The sequence below is a fragment of the Amia ocellicauda genome, chromosome 16, assembly GCF_036373705.1.
Source record: "Amia ocellicauda isolate fAmiCal2 chromosome 16, fAmiCal2.hap1, whole genome shotgun sequence".
Lineage (NCBI taxonomy): Eukaryota > Metazoa > Chordata > Actinopteri > Amiiformes > Amiidae > Amia > Amia ocellicauda.
In genome coordinates, this window is record NC_089865.1 from 5,518,352 (window position 1) to 5,540,440 (window position 22,089).

A 22,089-nucleotide genomic window follows, 5' to 3' on the forward strand; every position below is an offset into this window, starting at 1 on the left:
TAGGATTGAAGTGAAAAAAAATCAGTCCAAAAAGAAGTGTAGCTTATTTTATTGCTCAAAATATGCTGGCAAGAAAGAAAACAGAACATCAGAGAATATTGATTTAAATGATTTTCACATCAAAATAAATCACCACCTTTAAGCAACCCACATTTTAACTGTTTACATCCTGAAGCCCTTTCTTTCTGTAAACTGCACACTGGGATTCAAACCGCAGTACTAAACAAAAACCCCAAAACAGAACAATGTGAATGGAAGTGTGTATTTTCCTATTTTTATTTTTTTTAAAGGAGATTTTTGTTCAAAATGGACTATTGAAATATTTTATTCTAAATGTACTCTGAAAACAGTAAATTTTATTTACTCAGTGTTTACTACAAACGTTTAAGCACAGTAATGCAAAGACATACAAAAAATTTTAAATTTGATCTTGCAGTTGGTTTCCTCATAGAATATTAAGCTTCACTTACAAAGCATGACCTTCTTCTCAGCTTTGAACTGGATTAATGGCTGTCCAAGCAAAATGAAGCGGGCAAGGATTTGGACTTTCAGGTTCTTCCCACCCCCAAACCGATTGCACAAATGCATCCCTGTAAACTTAAACCCTGAAAGAGCAGCAGGAGCAGACAGGAAACCCTGCAGAGCATTTAAAAGTAAACTTTCTGCAACTAAAATAGAAAGTTTTCAAATATCGGTATCTGAAAAACCTGTCAATAGAAACGAAAATGCAAACGGAGGTGGAAGCCGGTTAAATATAATCCACTGCCTCCCTTTTCACTTGAGAACCGTTGACACTTTTTGCTGAGGTAACCATTTCAGTCAAACCCTTTCATTACCCAACTGTAGTGTGTAATCCGCACACAAAAAGAACATACATGAACACATGGGCTTCTACAGTGTAATCTAAAGGTCACATACCGCTATAATATAGGCCTAGAACATGTCAATGGACTCTTATTGCCTGTATTTTACCACTGAAAAAATCTGAAATGACTGAGGGACAATGTTTGTCAATAGACGACTCTCAAGCACCGACACAGCAAACACTGCAATTGAACGTGAAGGATAAATACCTTCTAAATGAATATATGCGTGGAATGTGATATTACGAGCAACTATTCTACAAAGCTACATGGAAACCGCACGCGCTTCACTGGGATGAAAGATTAAAGAAGGGGAGTTCAGTAGGAACAATAATCACAGGCCCAGAAGCATTTTTAAACTGCAGTTTTCATTTTTTTTGGATGACATTGTCAAGAGATATCTAATACAAGCAAACAAGCACTTAATTGTAGCAGAAAAACAAACCTACTTGGGTACACAAAGTACAGCAGAAAAGAGGGCTACCCTGTCTAAATGATCACTACATGGGTGTCTAATGAGGGTCTCCATTGCCAACCTTTGTTCTATAATTCTGTTCACTTGGTCATTTGACCAGATTCAACATTTCACCTCAATTTTAAGATAATAAAATTGTAATAACATGTCATTCCTTCCCTCAAACAGTTATTTCAAAAGTGAAAGAATGGAGAAGTGACAAACTCTCGGAAACAGAACCCCGGACCGGGTGTGTGACCATGTGATCTCAGAGACCCTACAGTGTGGTTTACAGGCAGATACTCAAACACTCGGGAAGTACAAAAACGGAAAGGAACAAAATGATATCAGATAGGCATTCGAAGTAACATTCAACTTAAGACCTTACAAGTCCAGTTTAAAAAACCTGCCTCCCCTACTTTGCATACTTGACTGTCACCAGTACTAAATTAACGTCACCATGTGTCCAGGCCTCAGCCCTTCGTTCCCAGCTTCACTGCCTCTCCTCCATCTGCCCCGGGGGGCCTGGCTGGGGGTCCGCAAGCTGCTCCCAGTCCTTATTTCTCCGTGGTGGCTCCGGACTCGGGCTCCTTGGCCAGACCCCTGATGGAGAGGTCGTACACCACCTCCTCGATCTTCTTCACGTCGTACTTGAGGCCGTCGTAGCGCTTCCTCAGGGGGTCGTTCTTCAGGTTGAGCAGCCGGAAGCCCGAGTCGAGCTCGTTGATGAAGTTGGAGATGCGCAGCGGCCGCCCGTAGTCCCCGGCCGTGACGCTGTTCACCGCCAGCCTGGACTGCGAACCAGAAGCAGAGAGGAGGTAAGACTAACAGTAAGGGGGTGTATGAGGTCAACCTAGTGCATTCAAAGATTCCCCAATCTTCTCCTGGTACTGTGGAGATGGGCTTTTATCAATTCAAATCAATCCAAGACAAATTATTATATTCATCCATCCATTTAAAAGCTGATAAGAGTCTCAGAATGAAAAGACAGAGACGCTTCTAAAGTAAACTGCTTGCTACGCACTCCTAAGCAACGCAGTGCCAACAATTCAATTCATCCGTCAAGATCCAGATCTTGAAGTGAAGACACAGGTACAGGATGAATCATCGTTCTTTGACAGATCACAAAGGGGATTAAGCAGGTAAGACTCAATTCCGTCACTTCAAGTGATTTTAAAGAAATGCAGGATCACAACCGAGTCCGTTTTTGGTCTGTAAACTACACCGTCTAGTGGTAACAGACTGCTATTACATTAATCCTAGAAGTCAGTATTCCAAATATCTACACCAGCCACACAAACCACCGCTTTGAAGTAAGACACACTGTGTTGAAAAAACTCCAAATATTGTTTGCTGTAGCCTGACCTCTCAAAACACAAGGAAGGTTTTACACAGGCTGGAGAATATGCTCAGATTGAGAAATGTCAACAAACGGATTGTCATATTTATGTAAAATTTCAATAACTTTGGTCAAATTACAGTAGATGTTCTTAATGTATATTTATGGTGTTGTTTGAAACAGAAAAACTGTCTATACAGAATATTATAATTTACTTTTGAACTAAAAATGTAAGGTTTCTCACCAGCTCACTGGCCAGGGTCAATACACCAGACAGGTAATCCTCAATGTCCAGATGGAAGCCTTTTTCTCGGTCCACTTCAACTGCAAGGAAAATGGCATATCCTTTACACACGATACAGAAGGAAATTAATGATACAGGGTATGAACTCCAAAGCTTTGGAGATTTGGGGGGATTTTTCCTTGAATTGACTAGGCCTTGGAAACTATGAAGCCTTAAATACTGGCTATGATAATTCAAATCGACAACAATTTAAAACTCCCCCTGTGAACAGAAACGCAAGCTTAAAGAGCCTTTACTCTGATCACACAACAGCATTTACATTGTGTTAGTCAAGGTAAAACAAGACAAACTTACTGCCTAATATTTTAGCAACCTCTTCTCGCGTCACTAGAGTTTCAGTTTCCAAATACACCACAAAGGCTGCCAGGAAAGTGACTCGCTGCAGAACAAAGCGCCAGTGCTCATGGAACCTGCAAGAAAAGGGTTGATCTGAGTCGCAGTGAGGTGCCAGAGTGCCGAACAAGAGTAAATATCCAATGAGAGCTAATAATGAGGACACAGAAGCAGCGCACTTTTATCAATGCCATCTTGAGTCTCAGACTTAATCTGTGAAGTTAATTTGCAAAGCGACTCTGACCTGTAATACTGCTCAGCAGGAAACTTGGTCTTCAGAAATCCCAGATGATTTCTGACAGTGCAGAAAAGCTCCCGGGCTTTGAGACATTTACTCGGAACTTGGGAAAGAGAAAATAAACCTTTAAATGTTTAATAAATTAAACAAATTGTGCACAATTCAATAACACAAGAAGGTATACAGCACTATAGAATCCAAGATCATATGACAAATGTGCTATATTGTTAGGCATCGTTTATACTTAGTGGGTCATTTCACATGCATCTTAAATATGACTAGTGTAAAAAATAATGATCTCCCTTTCATGAGATACAGGCCACTCTGGCCCCAAACTCAACCTTTACTCATAATTTCCTCCTTGATTGACTTTTCCATATGAACTGACCTTATACAAAAAGATGATTCCTTCATCCTTAAACACTCAAACAAATATTCTAATATATGATGATAATTACTGTCTTTGAAGCCTGTGGGCTGATGGACGCTCTGCAGGACAGTCAGAATCTCTCTTGCCGTTTGCTCCAGGACCTGCACGACTTTTCTTATATCCTGGAAGACAATGAAACCCAATGATCACAGATGCCCATGCGAGGTCCACACAACCACAGGACATCGGTCTGTCCAGACAATCACAGTTACTTTTCAAGTTCTGACCCTCAACTTTATACTTTATCGATACAAAAATACAACTACAACTCAAGTGAGAGTACGATTAATATTGCCACCCCACCCCGCCCAAAAAACATGATTAAAATTATCATCACTCCCACCAGAGTTGCATATTCCCATGTTCAGGTTTCATAATACCCAGTTACATAATTCGTGTAATTCGACGTGTTTAATATATATATAGTAGCTAAAAGTATTAGATATTAATGATGTTTTACCTCTCTCACATCTTGGTCCGCGCTCAGGAAACCCTGGATGTTACTGAACAGTTCAGTCACTGACATTTCTATCGAGGTGTTGTGATGCAGATGATCAATCAGCACGAATTTGCGCCTCAGACTCGGGATTGCGATCGCAAGGAAACACAACAATCAGCCGCAGATAACAAACGGAACCGACAACGTGCTTCCACTGGGGTCCTTCCTCGCCGTGTCGCCTTCGAGTGACGTCATGTACGTGGCTGGAGAATTGCACCGCTGGGGAGTTCATTTTCACAGCCTATGTTCCCCTTTTATTGTTTTCCTTTTAAACGTTTATAAACAACAACGTCATTTGTAAGATGCAAAATACTTACTAGGAGTCAGATCATTGAGTTGAATGTGTATTTTGTGCATTTCGCACATCAGGCATTAAGAAGTAGCGACAGGTAGTTTGTTTCGTTTTCTTTGTTTACAATCATTATACCTCAATGGAGAGCGCGTATAGTGGGGTGTTTTGGGGGTGTTATTAGTTCTGTCTTCTTTCATGTTGGTCCTTGACATCAGTTTGACACTTAATCTGTAATGACGCTAAATTAAAACCACTTCCTTGGTGGACAGAGAGCTGATTGACTGGCTGGAGGTACATTAAACTGTAGATGAAACTGAGTTTGAAGTGGAAATGTGTTGATGTGAGTGAGGATATAGTGTTTTTAGGATATAGTGTTACCAACAATTTCCAGATAGTGCCTCTGGGTGCAGATCTCAAATGTTCAGAAAACTCCAGATTATGTTCTAGATGTTCTTGATTAACCCTATTAAAGGTCCGTCTTCTGAAACTGAATACATGGACATAAATTAGAGTAAATCATGAAGCAAGCAGATGGGGAAAGGGATGTGATTGAATGATCTTAGAGGGATCAGCTTAATCAATGAGTCACAGCCCTTCAATTAAACATGCTGTCTGATGAGTGAGGTCTAAGTGCCAAAGCAAGATGCCTGTCCTCTGGAAAAACAACATTTTGAAGCTGGATGCTACAATAATTAAGTCATATACCAGATAACTGCAGAGGTTCACTGTCAGCTTTACAAAGACAGTTCTTTATTTGAACATATTTGAAAGGTTCTTGACATCTCACACATTACATATTACTTGTTAACTAATAGTTTGGGACAATTCATCACCTATCAGCTAGATGGCAATCTCACTCCCAGCTTTCAACATTTCTTTCATTTTATACCATTTTACACAAGATTTTATTTTATATTTTATTAGACTTGAATCTTAGTTTTTGAACATTTTTATTAAAACATACTACCAGGAAAATAGAAATGTAGCCTATATATGTTGTACATTCATTTGAACATTTTTTGTGTGTGTGTGTTTTCTAAATCACATCGTTTTAGAAAGTCATATATTAAAATATACAAACCATTTATTTAAAAATAAATACATTTACAGAATTGTACAGTCTGGAAAAAGCCAACTTCACAATTATATTTATTGTACTATTTTGCATTAGGTATTGATAACTACATTTATTATTATTGTATGCCCTTTTTAACATACAATTATGTAGTGATACTTTCTTCGGGGAGAGGAGTTTTGTGACATCCCAGACACAGTGAAATAAACCACAATAATTCTGCACACCTTTTAAGTGATTCAAGTGTATTTTATGTCAAGACGCGTATCGCGGCAGCCCACAAATCAAATCGGTCTGTTATTAGAGCTCGGATCTTATTTTTTTAATTTTTAATAAAATATTTAAATTATATATATACTTTGAAAATATTCCTAGTCTAAAGAGATGTCTGTCCCTACAACATGCTGTTCACATTGTCCTGGAGCTTCCCTTTTCATACAAGCTGCATTGACTATGCCCCCTAGTTTATCCTGAAGTTTAAAGAAAACCCCATATGATAGCTGAAAGTTCATTAGGAAAAAATATTATTCTTATGGTTACTTATGGTTACTATAGAAGATTGAGATGAGAGACAATGAGGAAAAGTGGCATTTCAAAAGAAGGCAACTGTAGTCAACTCCTCAGAGTAATACAGATATGTGGAAGGTCTTGTCTGATCTCTTGGGTACATGTTGTGTGTGTGTGTGTATATATATATATATATATATATATATATATATATATATATATATATATATATATTTATCACTCACCTAAAGGATTATTAGGAACACCTGTTCAATTTCTCATTAAGGCAATTATCTAACCAACCAATCACATGGCAGTTGCTTCAATGCATTTAGGGGTGTGGTCCTGGTCAAGACAATCTCCTGAACTCCAAACTGAATGTCTGAATGGGAAAGAAAGGTGATTTAAGCAATTTGGAGCGTGGCATGGTTGTTGGTGCCAGACGGGCCGGTCTGAGTATTTCACAATCTGCTCAGTTACTGGGATTTTCACGCACAACCATTTCTAGGGTTTACAAAGAATGGTGTGAAAAGGGAAAAACATCCAGTATGCGGCAGTCCTGTGGGCGAAAATGCCTTGTTGATGCTAGAGGTCAGAGGAGAATGAGCCGACTGATTCAAGCTGATAGAAGAGCAACTTTGACTGAAATAACCACTCGTTACAACCGAGGTATGCAGCAAAGCATTTGTGAAGCCACAACACGTACAACCTTGAGGCGGATGGGCTACAACAGCAGAAGACCCCACCGGGTACCACTCATCTCCACTACTAATAGGAAAAAGAGGCTACAATTTGCACAAGCTCACCAAAATTGGACAGTTGAAGACTGGAAAAATGTTGCCTGGTCTGATGAGTCTCGTTTAAAGGCATCGTTTAAATGCCACGGCCTACCTGAGCATTGTTTCTGACCATGTCCATCCCTTTATGACCACCATGTACCCATCCTCTGATGGCTACTTCCAGCAGGATAATGCACCATGTCACAAAGGTCGAATCATTTCAAATTGGTTTATTGAACGTGACAATGAGTTCACTGTACTAAACTGGCCCCCACAGTCACCAGATCTCAACCCAATAGAGCATCTTTGGGATGTGGTGGAACGGGAGCTTCGTGCCCTGGATGTGCATCCCACAAATCTCCATCAACTGCAAGATGCTATCCTATCAATATGGGCCAACATTTCTAAAGAATGCTTTCAGCACCTTGTTGAATCAATGCTACGTAGAATTAAGGCAGTTCTGAAGGCGAAAGGGGGTCAAACACAGTATTAGTATGGTGTTCCTAATAATCCTTTAGGTGAGTATATATATAACACATTATTGGTGGTGGGGTTAAATTTGGTATTCATAGCACTGTAAACTATCAATAGTTCTTTCAGGCATGGCATTCACATAGGCATTTAATTCTGTAGCTTTCTTGATCCAGAACAGTGGTATTGGATTTTGACACAATGGCACTGACACCCTTAATGGGATTTGTATTGGGAGTAAGAAAATAACAAGGCTTTCTTTGGGTTGCTTCCCAGAACTTCAAAAGCTGTCACTAACCAATTACAAACACTGGGTGACAGACAACATGGAGGCACTGTCTGGTTGCGTCCCTTTTATACAATCAATTATTTTCTTCTTGGCTTACTTTTGGTCAGCCACTTATTTCTCTCCCCCTTAACGAAGTATTACATTTCCAGTTGATTAATACAGCCAGAAAGGGTTTCAGCAATAGGTTTCATTTCTTGGCTTGCTTCAGTGAGGGTACTACTGAGGATTTGAGTTTAGACAGACCCGTGGGTTTGGGGAGGCTCCCATTGGCCGACTTCTCTGGTTCCGAATGGGCAGCTGACTCATTCTGTCTGTCCGAGTCCGTTTCCTTGGTCTTGGCAGCCTTTTCGACCTGGGTTCGGTTCAGCTTTTCCTTCTCCAGGGCTTTCTCCATCTCGGTGTAGTAATCCAGAGCCTTCCGCACGGGGTCAATGATGTGTTGCTGTGGAACAAGGGCGACAGAACAGGATTTAAGTGCTGTGAGAGAGAGCACTACAAGGACATATTGTCAGGATGAATTAGGATCTTTCGGATAATGGAATGATGCTGCATCAAAAATATGCCTTATATTAAGAAGAAGCAACATTTATTTTTGTATCATTCAGTTCTGTTAAAAGCATTCATTTGAAGACATACATTTGAACACATCCTTTCTTTCTTTTAATTATTTTATTCCAGAGGATGATGGAACATTTAATTTCATAGCCCCACAGTATTGGATCACGGTTTGAATGTATGCACTGATGATGCACAGAACACATGTTTTATTCAGACAAGGATGTTTCAATGTACGGGCAGATCAATTATTTACACTCAGCATAGAGATTGATGATGGAGATTCATAGAAACAGAGCTTCCTCCTCACCTCCAGGCAGGGAAAGAGGTTCGCCAGCTCTATGAACAGAGGGAACAAGACGAAGCGGATGAAGCCAGTCTGTGAGGACGGCTTGGTCACTTTGTCTCTGTCCATAAATGGAGACACGGGGAGACCTTCCAGTTTTTCCATATCACTCTGCAACAGAGATGTGGACAGACACCAATATTGTCTTTAGACCAGAAAATATGAATCTAGGGGAATAGTCTTTATAACAAGAAGATGCAAACACCAATTCAACAATTTGACAGCTTTTCATAGTGATGTGTATCGAAGGTTCTCAATATGAGCCATTGTCACATAAGGATTATTTAGTGTAAGGGCTCTTCAATTTAATCTTGTAAGGTTGTGCAAAAAGTGGTACTGTTAGTATATTCAAGGCTACCTGGTTAAAAAACTCCTGAAGCAGACAGTCTAGCCAGGGCTCGGCGACGTCCATGGGCCGGGCTTCATTGGAGATATCGCTGACCTTGATCATGATCATCATCAACTGCAAGCCAACATGAAATGCTTAAGCAGGGCTGATCCAATAATGCATGCACTACAGTGCCTGGGATTTAAGTAGTAGTGGAAAAACTATTCACTATAGTCAGGCACTGTTTGTGATAAAACACAGCAAGAGCACTACAAAATGCCCGAGTCTTTACCTCCTGCATTCAGACTTCCTTATCTCTTCCTTAGGGCTCATCCTGCACCTGCTAATCTGAATTTAAATATTCCTGCAGCTCAGCCATAGTCTTTATACCTCCCAAAACCAATCCCTGTCACTTACAACATCTTTGTGATCCTTGTTACTGAAGTCAAACACCGGCAAGATAGATTTGAACTTGTTCAGGATCTCGTTGTGTCTCGCCATGTCTGTAGCAAGAATGCACCTGAAATAAGAAATAAGAAACCAAAACGAGGACCTCAGGGTTTTAGTATCCCATGTGCATTTAAAGGGAACAATCTCTTATATTTTCTGTGCAGGTATTGCAACAAGAATTGAACACTTCATATTCATATATCTGAAGTACCCTAAATATGAACGCTAAGAAAATAGTTTTTACTTAAAAATGCAAGTGGTGGGATTTCAACACAATTCCTACGTGAGCTGAACATAATCGTTGATCTCACTGCTGTCTGTGGGAATGTGGTAAATGTTAGGGGGGCAGAGAGAGACAAGAAATTAAGTAGAAACCTCATCTAAAGACAATTCACCAGTTAGTGTCCATTTGGATAACTAAGTTGGATGGAGAAGGAGAATATTTAAAAGGAACCTTACTTGATCATTCCTTCTCTGATCCTTTTGTACTGTTCTGTAGTGAGATTTCGAAAAATATTGTTTTCCGTCTGTGGATACCAAAAACAAAAACATTAAAATGCAGATAGGGTAGATCCCTTTAGATATCCTACAGATAATAGAAACAACAACTGGATTATATAATTAAGGAGAAAACATATATATAAAAAAGTCTGGGAGACAGCAAGTTATTTTATTTGGTATTCTACAAATTGTATCAAATACAAACTTGCATGTATGATCAGATATTATTCAAATAATTGTATACAGCTTTGTCTTTTGTCTTTGTCTAATGTTTTCTCTGTGCTCTTCTTGCACCAAACTGTCTCTAACTCACTTAACCTTTAACTTTACTCAGTGAGGAGATCCTACTCCTACTAATAAACACCCCAAAGGGGACCTTCTACTTTATTATATTACACAAGTGTTATACGCTTCCCATTTTAGGGTATTTTTCTAGGCAGGATGATACCTTTTCGAGGATTTCAAAGGCCACTGCGCAGTGATGGTTCTCTAAGGGGGAAATGTCGTTATACCTCAGTGCCAGTTCTGTGCGAGCATTGATCTGAAACAGACAGAAACGGCACCTTTCGTTGTTGGCACAAAAAAAAAAAAAAACAATGAAAATAATAGTTGGAAATCATGGTGCTTGATCATACTACTAAAATATAAAAGTAGAGCTAAAGCCAGACATTTTTTGTTCCTCTGTAATCATTGCATCTGTAGTAATATCAACAGTATTTGATAATACTTGATTTATGAATCATACTGTTGATGTTCAAGAGCATTTATGTGTGCTATGACGCATGCGAGTGGAGTGCAATTCATAAAATACAAACACTCGCATAAAATGCATATGAAGATCAGTAAGGAATTGTTCTAATTACCTGAAACACAGTTTATATTGTGATGGGAGATCAAAGTGAAATACGGCTTCTTCTTTTATTCATGTTGCACTTACCTGATAGGCATTGTTGTACCCTGTATGGTCCAGGTCATGACAGACCGCCGAAGTCATCATTGTTAAGAGATCGATGTTATCAAATTTGCTTCGGAGATCAGTCAGCCATATTAAACCGTACATCTGGAAGTAGAAAGCGAACCACATCAGATTTGGATTGACAAACGGCTGCCCGGAGCTCTCCGTTTAATGGTCTCTGTGCTCTGTGGCAAGTAATTACATTTTTTATACATATTAATATACACACTATTCAATTACTCAATTATTTGCAATACACGCTTACTCCAAAGGCATTCTGTGTGAACCGAATATTGTCAGATTAGTACGGCCTCTGTCCTAGTTAGATTTGTCATAAACATTACACAGCAACATAACACTGCTGCAGCCATCTCTTCGGGTGAGTCTCTGGGAGGCTTAATTGGCCCAATCAGTCAATTATCCCCCTGGACCGGCACCATTCACTGCCAGTTCACAATACAACACACATGACCTAGATCCATCAATCCACGGATCTGACATGAATCATGGATGAAGCCTTCAGAACTCGACCACCACTCTTACCATCTGAGTGACACAGAAGCAGTGTTTGAAGTTGTGGAAGGGGATGTTGTTGTAGCGTCGGTACACCTCGTACAGGAACTGCTGCAACACTTCCAGCTCGATATTGAACTTGGCAATGAAGTCCAGGTCCGTGTACATCACCTGCAGCAGCACCATGATTTCGGCGTCTTCCCACTGCCTACAATGACATCAGACGGTCAATGGCTGGCCACACATATATTGTAATCGAAAGTATGCGTGCACAGAGCAGTCTGAGCATTGTGGGGATTGGCTTTGCGGTTGTCATTGAGCACAAGCTAGTGGGGTGAAATGAAATATGGATTTGTGTAGTTGGATTGTGTTGTCTGGCCATAATTGATTTGTACTATTACAAACTGAACTTGCAATTTCATGCCTGGCTTTCACATCAGATTAAATGAAAATGAAAGGATGTCACACACACACACACACACACACTATAGCTATAGGCTCCTGCACTAGTGATAACTTGCTGTTTCACGTGTGTTTGTAAATGACACGTGTCCAGTACCTGAAACACAAGTGCGTTTATTCTCTCACATAAACATCAGAGCCCTAGAGCATGAAATAATCACAAAGACACTGTTTTTTTCTGCTTGTAATGTAGTCCATTAATGTTTAATGTAGCACTCCGTTTTACAGGACTTCAAAACAGTAATGACGAACCAACGGCAATCTTTCCATATGAATATAAGAGTCGCAAACACATAAAAGGAATACATTAGCCCCCCTCCAGACTTTCAATTCAGTTCTAGGCACTGGAGTTAACAAGGTCTGCCTGATTTTCGCATTAATACAGCAGGTGCAGAAGCAGACGCCAGCTCCGTTTCTAACCGAAGCCTGGGTCCCAACCGCACCTCCGAACAATGGGTCAAGATCCCCGTCAGCCCTCCCTGCAAACCCACTTCTCTCACAGCAGCACGGTAATCAAAATGTAAATGTAAAACGTGTAACATGCCATTAATAAGGATTAATTATGTGTCAATGATCAGGGAGCAGCCGGATACCCAGGGAAGCAGGTGCTGAACTAAATATTTTTATTCCACTAAAAAGACACAGTAATATATGAGGATTAATTACATCAGCCTACAATTCAATTCATATTTTCAGGGTGAGATCAAGTAAAAGAAAATACTGAATTTATTTAAGGATGTGAAGATGTGACCCTTTTGGGTTGACCTTCTAATTTTTGCACTTTATTGTGGCAAATGAAGATGCTAAAAATACATAAAAATATGGAAAAGCAGAGTTAAAAGCACAAAAACAAATAAAGACATAAAGCAAATTACCAGTTATCAAAAGTGGGCGTCTTGAGATACTGTCGCACCTCCTCTGTGACCTCCAGTGAGCTGCAGAAAAACAATTTGCAAAACTTTAAATTAAATTAAATTGTGATTTAGAGCTTTTTAAATTCTCCAAATCATTCATAATACAATGTTTTTATGTTTAGCATTGTATAAAGTCAACTATATGTATCTATGTTTGCACTTTTAAACAAGTATTGACCTAAAACCTGGATTAAGGACTGTTTGATATGAAAGATTGAAGCCCTATATCTATTTAATTGAGCTCTCTCCCACTCTGCGGATATTTGAAAACCTGATGTCTGTGTGTTGTTCTTCCTAGTGAAAGTGTATTTTACTCTTGCCTCATTTGTAGGAACTTTTCCTTGACGCGCTCGCACTCCTCCCTGGTTTTGCGAAGCGATCTCTTGTGATAAAAGGGCGACGGCTTGTGTGTTGTCTCTGAAAGCTCCTTGAAAAGCCCCAGCCAGCTCAGATGCTCAACACTCTGCGGGAAAAACACATCGCTGAGTTGCAGAGTTCGTAAGGAGATAAGCCAGGCCATTATAAACACAGTGTTTTACAGCGTAACACTCATACCTCAAGTTTCTCCCGGAAAGACTCGACTTGGTTTTTCATTTCATACACAAGGGATGGCGTCTCCCCAGACTCCATCAAGATCTTCTTTTCTAGACTCTGTAACCTGGAAATAGTCATTCAATTTCAGGCTACATTACATGTACATTTTATGGCCCCTAGGCTAACACCTTACTTCCATGGAAAAATAGACTCTTTGGATTACATTATTCCACATCACAAAGTTATATCAGTGTATTCAAAGAACAGTTTGACCAAAAACTAGATTAAGCACTATGCACTAGCACTATGTTTATATTTTTTCTAGGGCTTCTGTAGACCTTGTGAGATGAGGTTACATTATGTCAGTGGGTGTTTGAAGGTCCAATGGCACAACAAAGTTTCTAAGGAAATAGTTATTGGCACTTGCACAGCTAAAGCATAATGCACGTTTTATTTATATGGTGTTGTTTGAGTGTACTTTTTTATTTTACATTGTCAGTCTTAACAGAAAATCACAGATTAGGTCTAGTGATGTCATCAAAAAGAGACAGCTGAGCTTGCCCTGAACTGCCTGTGTCTGATGCTTCTTGATAAAAGGCTGACTACTTTCCTTTCAGTATCACTTTTATCTTAATAAGATATATATAAACAAACAATCTGGCATCTAATGAAATAATGTATTAAGCTAATGTAGGAGTCACAGAAATAGAATCATCTGTACATATGAACTGTAGACACTGAACTCTTTCCTGTTTCTGTGATATTTTCTTTATTCTTTCGTATCTCCAAGATTTACAGATGTCCCAAAACTTTACATCTATTAAGAAAATAGAGTAGAACTAGAGTCATCCCATGGAGAAACCTGGCGTGTTATACTTCAATATTTGTATTTGTAGTCAGTTTCCCAATGTTTTAATTTTTTTTACATTTTACTTGCCTTTTCTCCATGGAAGAAAGATCGAATCCCAACACAGCTGCCAGCTCTGCACCTGCAATACAGAGAAGTGTAAAATTGCTTCACATTTATTCTCATTGACGTACATCCAGTCGATTTTAGAGGACCCTGCGGCCTTTTGCTTGTAACAGTACATTTTTCTTAAAAATATAATTAAATGTACTGGGACTTCTCCTCCTGATATTTCTAACAAATAATTTTATAAAATAGTATTACATGGAATGAACTGTAGGTCCATTAACCATTTATGTTGCATTCCTCAATTCCATAACAAAGAAAATGTAGTATGTTAACACTTCATGGTTGTTGTCCAGACTTAATGTATTCGCCATCAATTCAGGACACATTTTTCCTTAGTAAACTCTTTAATGTAACTACAATTTGAAGACTGAACAAGTTAAAGCCCAGCACCCCTGTCTTGGTAGAGATACCTAACGGCTCACTGTTACAATCCGCAGCCACCACTTCCAGCTTATAGCAGCTCTGTGGGGAGTTGGGCTCCAAGTGTGGGGAGATGTTGATGATGTTTCCTTTATAGTTGTACAGCTTCAGGATGTCGTGAGGACCGGCCTCTGCTGCGGCCCGGAATAAATCTGGAAATAAAATAAAAACATTCAATAAAAAGGCCCTGGTCTTCATGGTCTATATAGATATATACTGTATATGTATATAGATGTATTGAAATGTATTTCTAAACATCTTAAACATCACATTCCAATACTTCAATCCAGCCGTTCTGCACGACCAATACGTCTCTCACAACATTGGCCTCCAGCAGTTTAGAATAATCTTTTTGATTTAGTTTTCCTATAAAATTGTTTGCCTGATTACTCAAGTGCCCTTCCCTTGAAAACCCCAGACAATGCACCATTTTCGCAGTGCAGAGGGTGTACTTCACTACAAATAAGATTAAAAAAATCTTTGCAGGAAAAAGCAGCCCCTGTGTCGTCCCTTTGAAGAGACTGGGGTTCCGGTCCCAATTAACGAGGAGATGAGAGGACATGGAAATAAGGATTCCTTTTTCCTTTTGAGGCTAATTAATTACTGTTGCTGGTATTGTTTTTGTTATTGTGGCGTATTTCATTTAAAATATAATTGTATCATACTTTTAAATTATGTAACCAGAATGTATTTGTGTGAAGCTGTTTTGTGCGCAAGTTGTGTTGCAGCTTTATTCATGCTCGGTCTACAAGTTGGAAAACCAAAAAATATAGCCATATACCAAATTGCTGTTTGTTTGTTGTTTACAGACTTTCCTTATGCCATTATTTTGCTATCAGGAGATATATGCATATGTCTTATTATCTCACACAGCACCTTTACCCCATTGCCAGACTGGAGTACCAATTAAATGGTGGTGGTCCCTGGATCTTTGATTAATCTGATTAAAGGGGCCCATAAGGAACTGTAAATGCTAAAGGCTTGTCAAGTCAATGCAGAGTTGTGCTTTATGACTGCCCTCCATAACACACAGCCTCCGACTACCTTTCCTGCTCAGAATGGATCCCCCTGAGGTTCACAAGCTTACCGGGCTTCATTGTACTGAGATTAACCCCATCAAATAAGCTCCTTAGAATCATAAACTGGTAAAATTCACTAATTATGGGAAGATGAAGAAGGAGAATTAAACAAATTGCCATAATCTTCTCTGCAACAGGCAAAGACCTGAAGAACAAAACAGTTAAATTACTGTCTGGAGACTAAAAACACTCGAGCAGTAGAGGCAAAGAAAAGAGATGATTATTTCAATCTGAACCAAAGCTATGGAAAAAGAAAAGGCAAGACCAGGCACTGGGAATAAGGGTTATGTTTTTAAACCCTGCTTGATGGTGGGTGTTGAAGAGCCAATTTACATTATGAAATTGTTTTGCATGAGTTTAGTACATATCTAGACATACATACATACTCTTGGAAGCAGATAAAAAGTATAACATCTTTCACTTCAGCTAGTCTAGTACATCTTTCCTGTAAATCGTGGAGGTTGAAAGATATGTAACAATGTATATTAAACACAAATCAGGTATCTAGAGGCTCTTATATGGCAGTAGATAAATGTGAAAAACATCTATACAAAAACAATACAACGAAGTGCTGATGTGGATCTGACATAACATGTTTAAGTCTGTATTTGTGCTAAAAATAAAATAAAAATAGTGATAGACCATTCCCTAAACAAAAGAAGCAGCTGCTTTTGTTGAATTTTCCATCAAGTAAACAAATACATGTTCAGAAAGGAAGATAAGAACCCTAGAATACACACAGCCATTTTATACTATTTACCTTCCACGAGCTGCTGGAATAATTTTCTAACAAACCTGAGCTCAGGAGCACCCTATGCAGCACAGGTATAGGCTATATATAGCATATCCAATATTCACTATTAATACACATCGAATGCCATGTTTGACAGGAACACTTGAGCAGTAAAATTATAACCCTCATTATATTTAATAAGTAACGGTGATGACATCATCTTTCAGCAGGTTCCTGTTTGTGTACACATCGGGACATATCGAAATGTTTTGAGTCAGTGACGTGTGCTCTCTTACACCCATGGCGCTCACATTGTCGGTGGTACTTTTCATAATTTATCAGCATGCTTTAATTCAGGATGTTATGTTATCTGTTTCTTAAGGATAAGATTTCTCCTTCTGACATTAATGTTTATGTGTGAACTGGGCTGGGTGGCAGGTGCCTTATGGATCAGTTTCTCTGACCGGCTGTACTACATGGTGCTTAGAGGTCTTGCTTAGTTCAGGCTAGACTGTCTTGTGTATCAAGCATCCAGAAATCACAACTGGGGAGAATGGACTTTTGGACACTTGCAAAGGAGATGAAACAGAAAATCTCCCGTTTCCCTGTTTACAATCTGAGAAGGGAAAGTACAAAAGCTCAGGACACCATATGTCTTTTTTATTCCAATGCCCTTGAATGAAAGACTGTTGTCAGGAACACCTGCGTCTCGGTTAATGAATGTGAACTCAAAAAAAGTACCAATATACATCTTGTTTTCAACAGACACAAATGGCAATTGCTCGCCACTACACAATTTCAAATACAAGTATTTTTTAATGTTATTACATTTGAAAATTTGAAATGGTACACAGAGGGAAAATATTTCACTATTTATAACCTGCAAAGAAAATGTTCAGATTAATAATGTCACTTCTTCTGTCTCTAAAAGGAAATCTTGCTTTTATTCATGTGATGTAGGTATGGGTGGCCAGGGGAAAAGTACATTATAAATAGTATAATAAAAACTCTCATGTAATGATAGCCATATACAGTTTTACTTTAATTCAGACAATAATATCGAGAAACACGCTTTATGTTTTATTGAAAGCTCTATTCGGTAACGGCAGGGGATTTTACTTATCTCTGTAATTTCACACTGGATTCAGAATTGATACTAAAGTCAGGCAGCCAGTCAACACAGCTCAATTATTTTTTTATGGGAAGAATATAACATTAAAACATGGGTGTCCTGGAAATAATTGATGTGCAATATCTTGGCTTATGAAAATGCACCCATAGGAGGAATATTGTTTTTGGTATAGATGCTGCTCACACAGATCCCTGAAGCATGTTTCTGCCCCTTCTTCACCATGAGGTTGTCTGGGTCAGGTATGTACTGTATAGATTTATGTTGCGTTCAGATTATTAGCGAACAGTCTGCAGTTTATATATTACAGCCAAGACTATAGCTGAGTCTCCAGCACGTATAATCAATATTCATCAGTAATAAACTCACCAGATTGGATTTTTACAGGCTTTAAAGTGTTCATGATCTCAGCTTGTTTATCAATAACTTTTTATTTTAGTTCAGCATAGAGGACTCCATCTATAGGACATCAACATGCATTTAAAAACCCCAGGCACATCTTTCTTTGCCACAATAAACAAATTGCTGAATGGAAATTTGAGTTCAGTTCTTAACAGTTCTATTTTATTGGTATATATATATATTCCCAGAAAGTTCACATCAAGTGCAAATGAGTAGTGAGGAGTTTTGATAAATATCACCAGTGAACAAAACAAACCAAACAGACACATAGGCTACTTATGTTATTGCATTTTATTGAAGGTGTATATATTAAAGAAAATGTATCAAGTTAATATGATGCATTTCTATACAAAATAACCCTTTAATGTAATAATACACATGCACATGTAATGTGCTTCCTGTCTGTGTGTTTACATGTACTAATATACAATTAAATACAATGAACATATACATCTTAATCATGTTCATGCCAATTGCATACTGTTGCTTACAAATGATTTAATAATGCAATGATCACAACACGGATCAAACGCAAAAGCCTGACAAGTGTCCCTTACCTTTCACATCCTGCGCAGGACAGTCCTCTCGAAACTCGGCCTGTTCGGGTCTCCCATTCACTGTGAAATAAATCATTTTTGTTGCCATTTTAACAACAACCACCTGTGCCTTCACTGACAAACTACTCCTCTTTGGCTTTGAGGTGAACTGTGTGTACAGTATGGATACAGTGTAATGACAGATACCCCGCCTCTCCATCTCTCCCTCTCCCTCTCTCTCTCTCTCTCTCTCTCATTAAAATAAAATCTAATTATATTAATGGCAACCCCCCCCCCAGTAGATATTTCTTCTCAGATTAATGAATGTATTTCCTAAGAGGTTGTAATGCTATAGAACAAACCATGATTTGTAATAATTACATGCATTTATTAACTATGCTAATACGACTATGAAAACGTGCTAAAAGTGATTTGTTTTAATTAGAAGGAACGATCAATCAATAAGTAGGTACAACCATGTGCGTGATTAACGAGCAACGAAAGCTGACACCCTCCTGTGCGGCAGGTGGCGCTGTAACAGCAGCAACAACACTTCTCTCTGCGCCGCCGCTCTCTTCGTTTCCATCACTCGTTGGTACTTGTGGAGAGAAGGAACAACGTGGTTAACGTTGTACTGGCGGTGCGGTGGGTAAGACGATTCATTTTTAAAGACAAATACAGTAAATAATGACAGAAGGAGGCTCCATCCCAGCTCCGGCGGCCAAGAACCTGCTCGCCTTGGACCCCAGCGAAGAGGCGGAATTCAAGAAGAAAGTACAAGAAGTGAAAAAGCGACCTAAGAAAGTACGTGTCTCTGAAGCAGTGCTGCTCGAAATTTACCAGGCCCTTTAAATGAGGAAAATCATAATAATCTAAAAAATCAAATACGACCAGACCGAACGCTACATTCATATAACGTTTCGAAGTAGAATGTGTTCTGGAATTCGTCAAACTGAAATAAAGTAGCTGCTCGTGTTACACTGCAGTGTATAGTACAACCTAAACATGAGCAGGTTCCAGTTCTTGCCATTTTTGTTGGTGATTGTATTTTGTAATACAGTTTATTTTGGTGACAGGATGAAGACGTGACCCCTGGGGTGATCTATCTGGGTCACATTCCCAAGGGCTTCTTCGAGCCGCAGATCCGCAAATACTTTGAACAGTTCGGCAAAGTGCTGAGGCTCCGGCTGTCCAGGAGCAAGAAGGTAAAAGACTTGTGCATGAAATGCTTTACAGGAGGATGATTGTAAACACGACAGGCAATTGTGGGTGGTCCGGATACTGGTAAACATACGATGTAAACGTGCTTCACTGAACTGTGTGTGTGCTGAAGAGTTGGAATCCTAAGACTCCTTGATCAAAGGTATTTGTGCCGACAATTCTGTGAACGTTCTGGAACGAAGTAAAACAAGGGAACGTTTTAAAATAACTATTTGCATGTCTTTGTTTCTAGACAGGTGGAAGCAAGGGGTATGCATTTGTGGAGTTTGAGTGCGATGAAGTGGCAAGGATTGTGGCAGACACTATGAACAATTACCTCCTCGGTGAAAGACTCATCAAGTGTGAGTTTGAGATCACACATTAGGAATATCATTGTATACAAAAGTTATGTATATGTGTTTACTTGTGAAAGTATCTTGGAGAGGAAAACATTTATTCTCATTTAATTGTCACTAGTCCTAAAAACACTTGTTACCACCATACCAGCAGTCTTCCTCATAGATGCGTTTGTGTCATCACAGCTGAACAATATGCCGGAGAATGTCAGATCTGTGTGTAGCCATGTTGTTTGCTCAAAGTTATGTGGGTTGCTCTTCATCCTTTGTGGAGTAGTTATTGTGTAACTTGTGTACAATTTCCATTTCCACAGGTAGTTTCGTCCCCGCTGAAAAAGTGAAACCAGGGCTTTTCAAAGGAAGTGAAACTCAGTTTAAGAAGCCCACCCGGCCGGCAGTGAGACGCTACAACAAGAACCGCACACCTGTGGAGACGGAACGGATGACCAGCAAACTGCTCCAGAAAGAAGCAAAATTACGGAAAAGGCTGGCGGAGAAAGGAATCGATTACGATTTCCCTGGATTTGTACGTCCAAAGTCATTTGATTCTTAAACATGGTCTGGGAACAAGGTTTATTTGGAAGGTTAAGTTGTTTATTCTTTTTTTAAAGGTGGCCACTGCACCAAAGAAGACGAAAACAAGCAAAGACAAAGGAAACGTGTCAATTTGCAGTCAAGTAAGTTGAATCCATATCATATAGAATTGTTTCAAAACCTGTTTTGGGCATATAGGAAAAATGTCAGTGGTTTGCAAAATATATTAATTCTGCCTAGTAAATATTCTGTATTGCATTGTGGTTTGTAAAATCATTAAGGTTTTAGATAGTACGAGCTGAACTTATGTTTTGGTGATTTTTAAGTTTAGTTTCAGAAATCTAGATGTTTTTGTCATTGTTCAAGGAAGTCAGAAGTCCTCACCTGCTATTGAAACTTGTATCCTATTGTCGGTGTCCCAGTGAATTAAATAATATTGCAATAATTTATTTAAATTCTAACAGCTTGTGTAATTTCATAATCGAAATATATTTGAATTGTCTGCCTCTCTTGGTAGGATGTGACCCCAGTCTGCACACCCACTGTAATAGAGCGGAGGAAGTCAGTGAAAGTAGATGAGGATGACGACGATGAAATTGTAATCAAAGCGACTCCTGCACCAAAGACTGCAAAAGGCAAAAACAAGGGAAAGAAGAAATCCTCAGTGAAAAAGACAACACAAAAATGAAGCTAATGACTGATTATTTTTATATGGACCTGATCATAAGGCTTTGACCTTTGATGGAATTTGATGGAATGTTTTGAGGTCTTGCCTTAAACTGTTTATTACATTTTTTGGATGGGAGGGAGTGATATACCCAGCTGAGGAAATCAAGAACCCAACTGCAAACTGAGACATAAATGTGCCAATCATTTTGCCTCCGTATCATACAGAGATAATTTGAAAGCCTGCCGTTTTAGCTTAATGGTTTCATATTTGCCTTGTGGCATACAAATTTTCGTATTCTTTCCCCGAGGATATTTTCAATTAAGGCAAAAGCATATTAATCGGAAGGATTGTATTGTTAATGCACAAATTATATAGATATGATATAGGGTTCTGAGAGTAAAGGTCTACAGGTGTATCACATATTGGAACTACCCTTGTGAAATTCATAAATACTTGTATTCCTTTTATGTTTCTAAGTTTTTAAACAATCTAAGAGCAGTATTTAAATTTAGATGTAACAGTTGGACAGATGGTAAATAATTCAGTGCCCTATAAAACATTAATGGAACATAATAAAAACATTATTTGAAACATGAATCTCAGCACATTAAGAGTTCTTGCCA

The 22,089-nt window shown here is 38.9% G+C and overlaps 3 protein-coding genes across 3 annotated transcripts; 1 reads left to right on the forward strand and 2 right to left on the reverse strand.

Annotated features, from left to right (window-relative positions):
* Window positions 1-32: 32 nt before the first annotated feature.
* On the reverse strand, window positions 33-4,657 carry tsn (translin). The gene is made up of 6 exons (XM_066687286.1): window positions 4,422-4,657; window positions 3,990-4,083; window positions 3,538-3,634; window positions 3,255-3,370; window positions 2,901-2,980; window positions 33-2,111 (listed from the first exon to the last, which is right to left on the reverse strand). Exons 1-6 carry the CDS (start codon window positions 4,485-4,487, stop codon window positions 1,875-1,877), a joined length of 690 nt encoding a protein of 229 aa, XP_066543383.1. The 5' UTR covers window positions 4,488-4,657; the 3' UTR covers window positions 33-1,874.
* Window positions 4,658-6,695: 2,038 nt separating this feature from the next.
* On the reverse strand, window positions 6,696-18,844 carry LOC136711912 (high affinity cGMP-specific 3',5'-cyclic phosphodiesterase 9A). The gene is made up of 14 exons (XM_066688501.1): window positions 18,728-18,844; window positions 14,818-14,979; window positions 14,369-14,420; window positions 13,453-13,555; window positions 13,218-13,360; window positions 12,859-12,918; window positions 11,552-11,729; window positions 10,991-11,113; window positions 10,502-10,594; window positions 10,012-10,079; window positions 9,520-9,622; window positions 9,133-9,237; window positions 8,739-8,885; window positions 6,696-8,315 (listed from the first exon to the last, which is right to left on the reverse strand). The coding sequence occupies exons 1-14, from the start codon at window positions 18,813-18,815 to the stop codon at window positions 8,061-8,063; spliced, it is 1,680 nt and encodes a 559-aa protein (XP_066544598.1). The 5' UTR covers window positions 18,816-18,844; the 3' UTR covers window positions 6,696-8,060.
* A 450-nt stretch (window positions 18,845-19,294) lies between these two features.
* On the forward strand, window positions 19,295-22,063 carry nifk (nucleolar protein interacting with the FHA domain of MKI67). The gene is made up of 6 exons (XM_066687296.1): window positions 19,295-19,510; window positions 19,783-19,911; window positions 20,160-20,268; window positions 20,577-20,788; window positions 20,874-20,939; window positions 21,314-22,063. Exons 1-6 carry the CDS (start codon window positions 19,394-19,396, stop codon window positions 21,482-21,484), a joined length of 804 nt encoding a protein of 267 aa, XP_066543393.1. The 5' UTR covers window positions 19,295-19,393; the 3' UTR covers window positions 21,485-22,063.
* Window positions 22,064-22,089: the final 26 nt, after the last annotated feature.

Excerpts from the sequence above, each read along its gene's own strand:
- tsn (XM_066687286.1), bottom strand. The coding sequence starts at position 4,487 with ATGTCAGTGACTGAACTGTTCAGTAACATCCAGGGTTTCCTGAGCGCG. Across the intron at positions 3,635-3,989 it reads GCCCACAGGCTTCAAAGACA|TTCCGAGTAAATGTCTCAAA; the intron begins GTAATTATCATC and ends CTCTTTCCCAAG. Across the intron at positions 2,981-3,254 it reads GGTTGCTAAAATATTAGGCA|TTGAAGTGGACCGAGAAAAA; the intron begins GTAAGTTTGTCT and ends TTTTCCTTGCAG.
- LOC136711912 (XM_066688501.1), bottom strand. The coding sequence starts at position 18,815 with ATGGCAACAAAAATGATTTATTTCACAGTGAATGGGAGACCCGAACAG. Across the intron at positions 12,919-13,217 it reads GAAAAGTTCCTACAAATGAG|CTCACTGGAGGTCACAGAGG; the intron begins GCAAGAGTAAAA and ends GTTTTTCTGCAG. Across the intron at positions 11,114-11,551 it reads GCTTCTGTGTCACTCAGATG|ATGTACGGTTTAATATGGCT; the intron begins GTAAGAGTGGTG and ends TTCTACTTCCAG.
- nifk (XM_066687296.1), top strand. The coding sequence starts at position 19,394 with ATGACAGAAGGAGGCTCCATCCCAGCTCCGGCGGCCAAGAACCTGCTC. Across the intron at positions 19,912-20,159 it reads GGCTGTCCAGGAGCAAGAAG|ACAGGTGGAAGCAAGGGGTA; the intron begins GTAAAAGACTTG and ends CTTTGTTTCTAG. Across the intron at positions 20,940-21,313 it reads ACGTGTCAATTTGCAGTCAA|GATGTGACCCCAGTCTGCAC; the intron begins GTAAGTTGAATC and ends CTCTCTTGGTAG.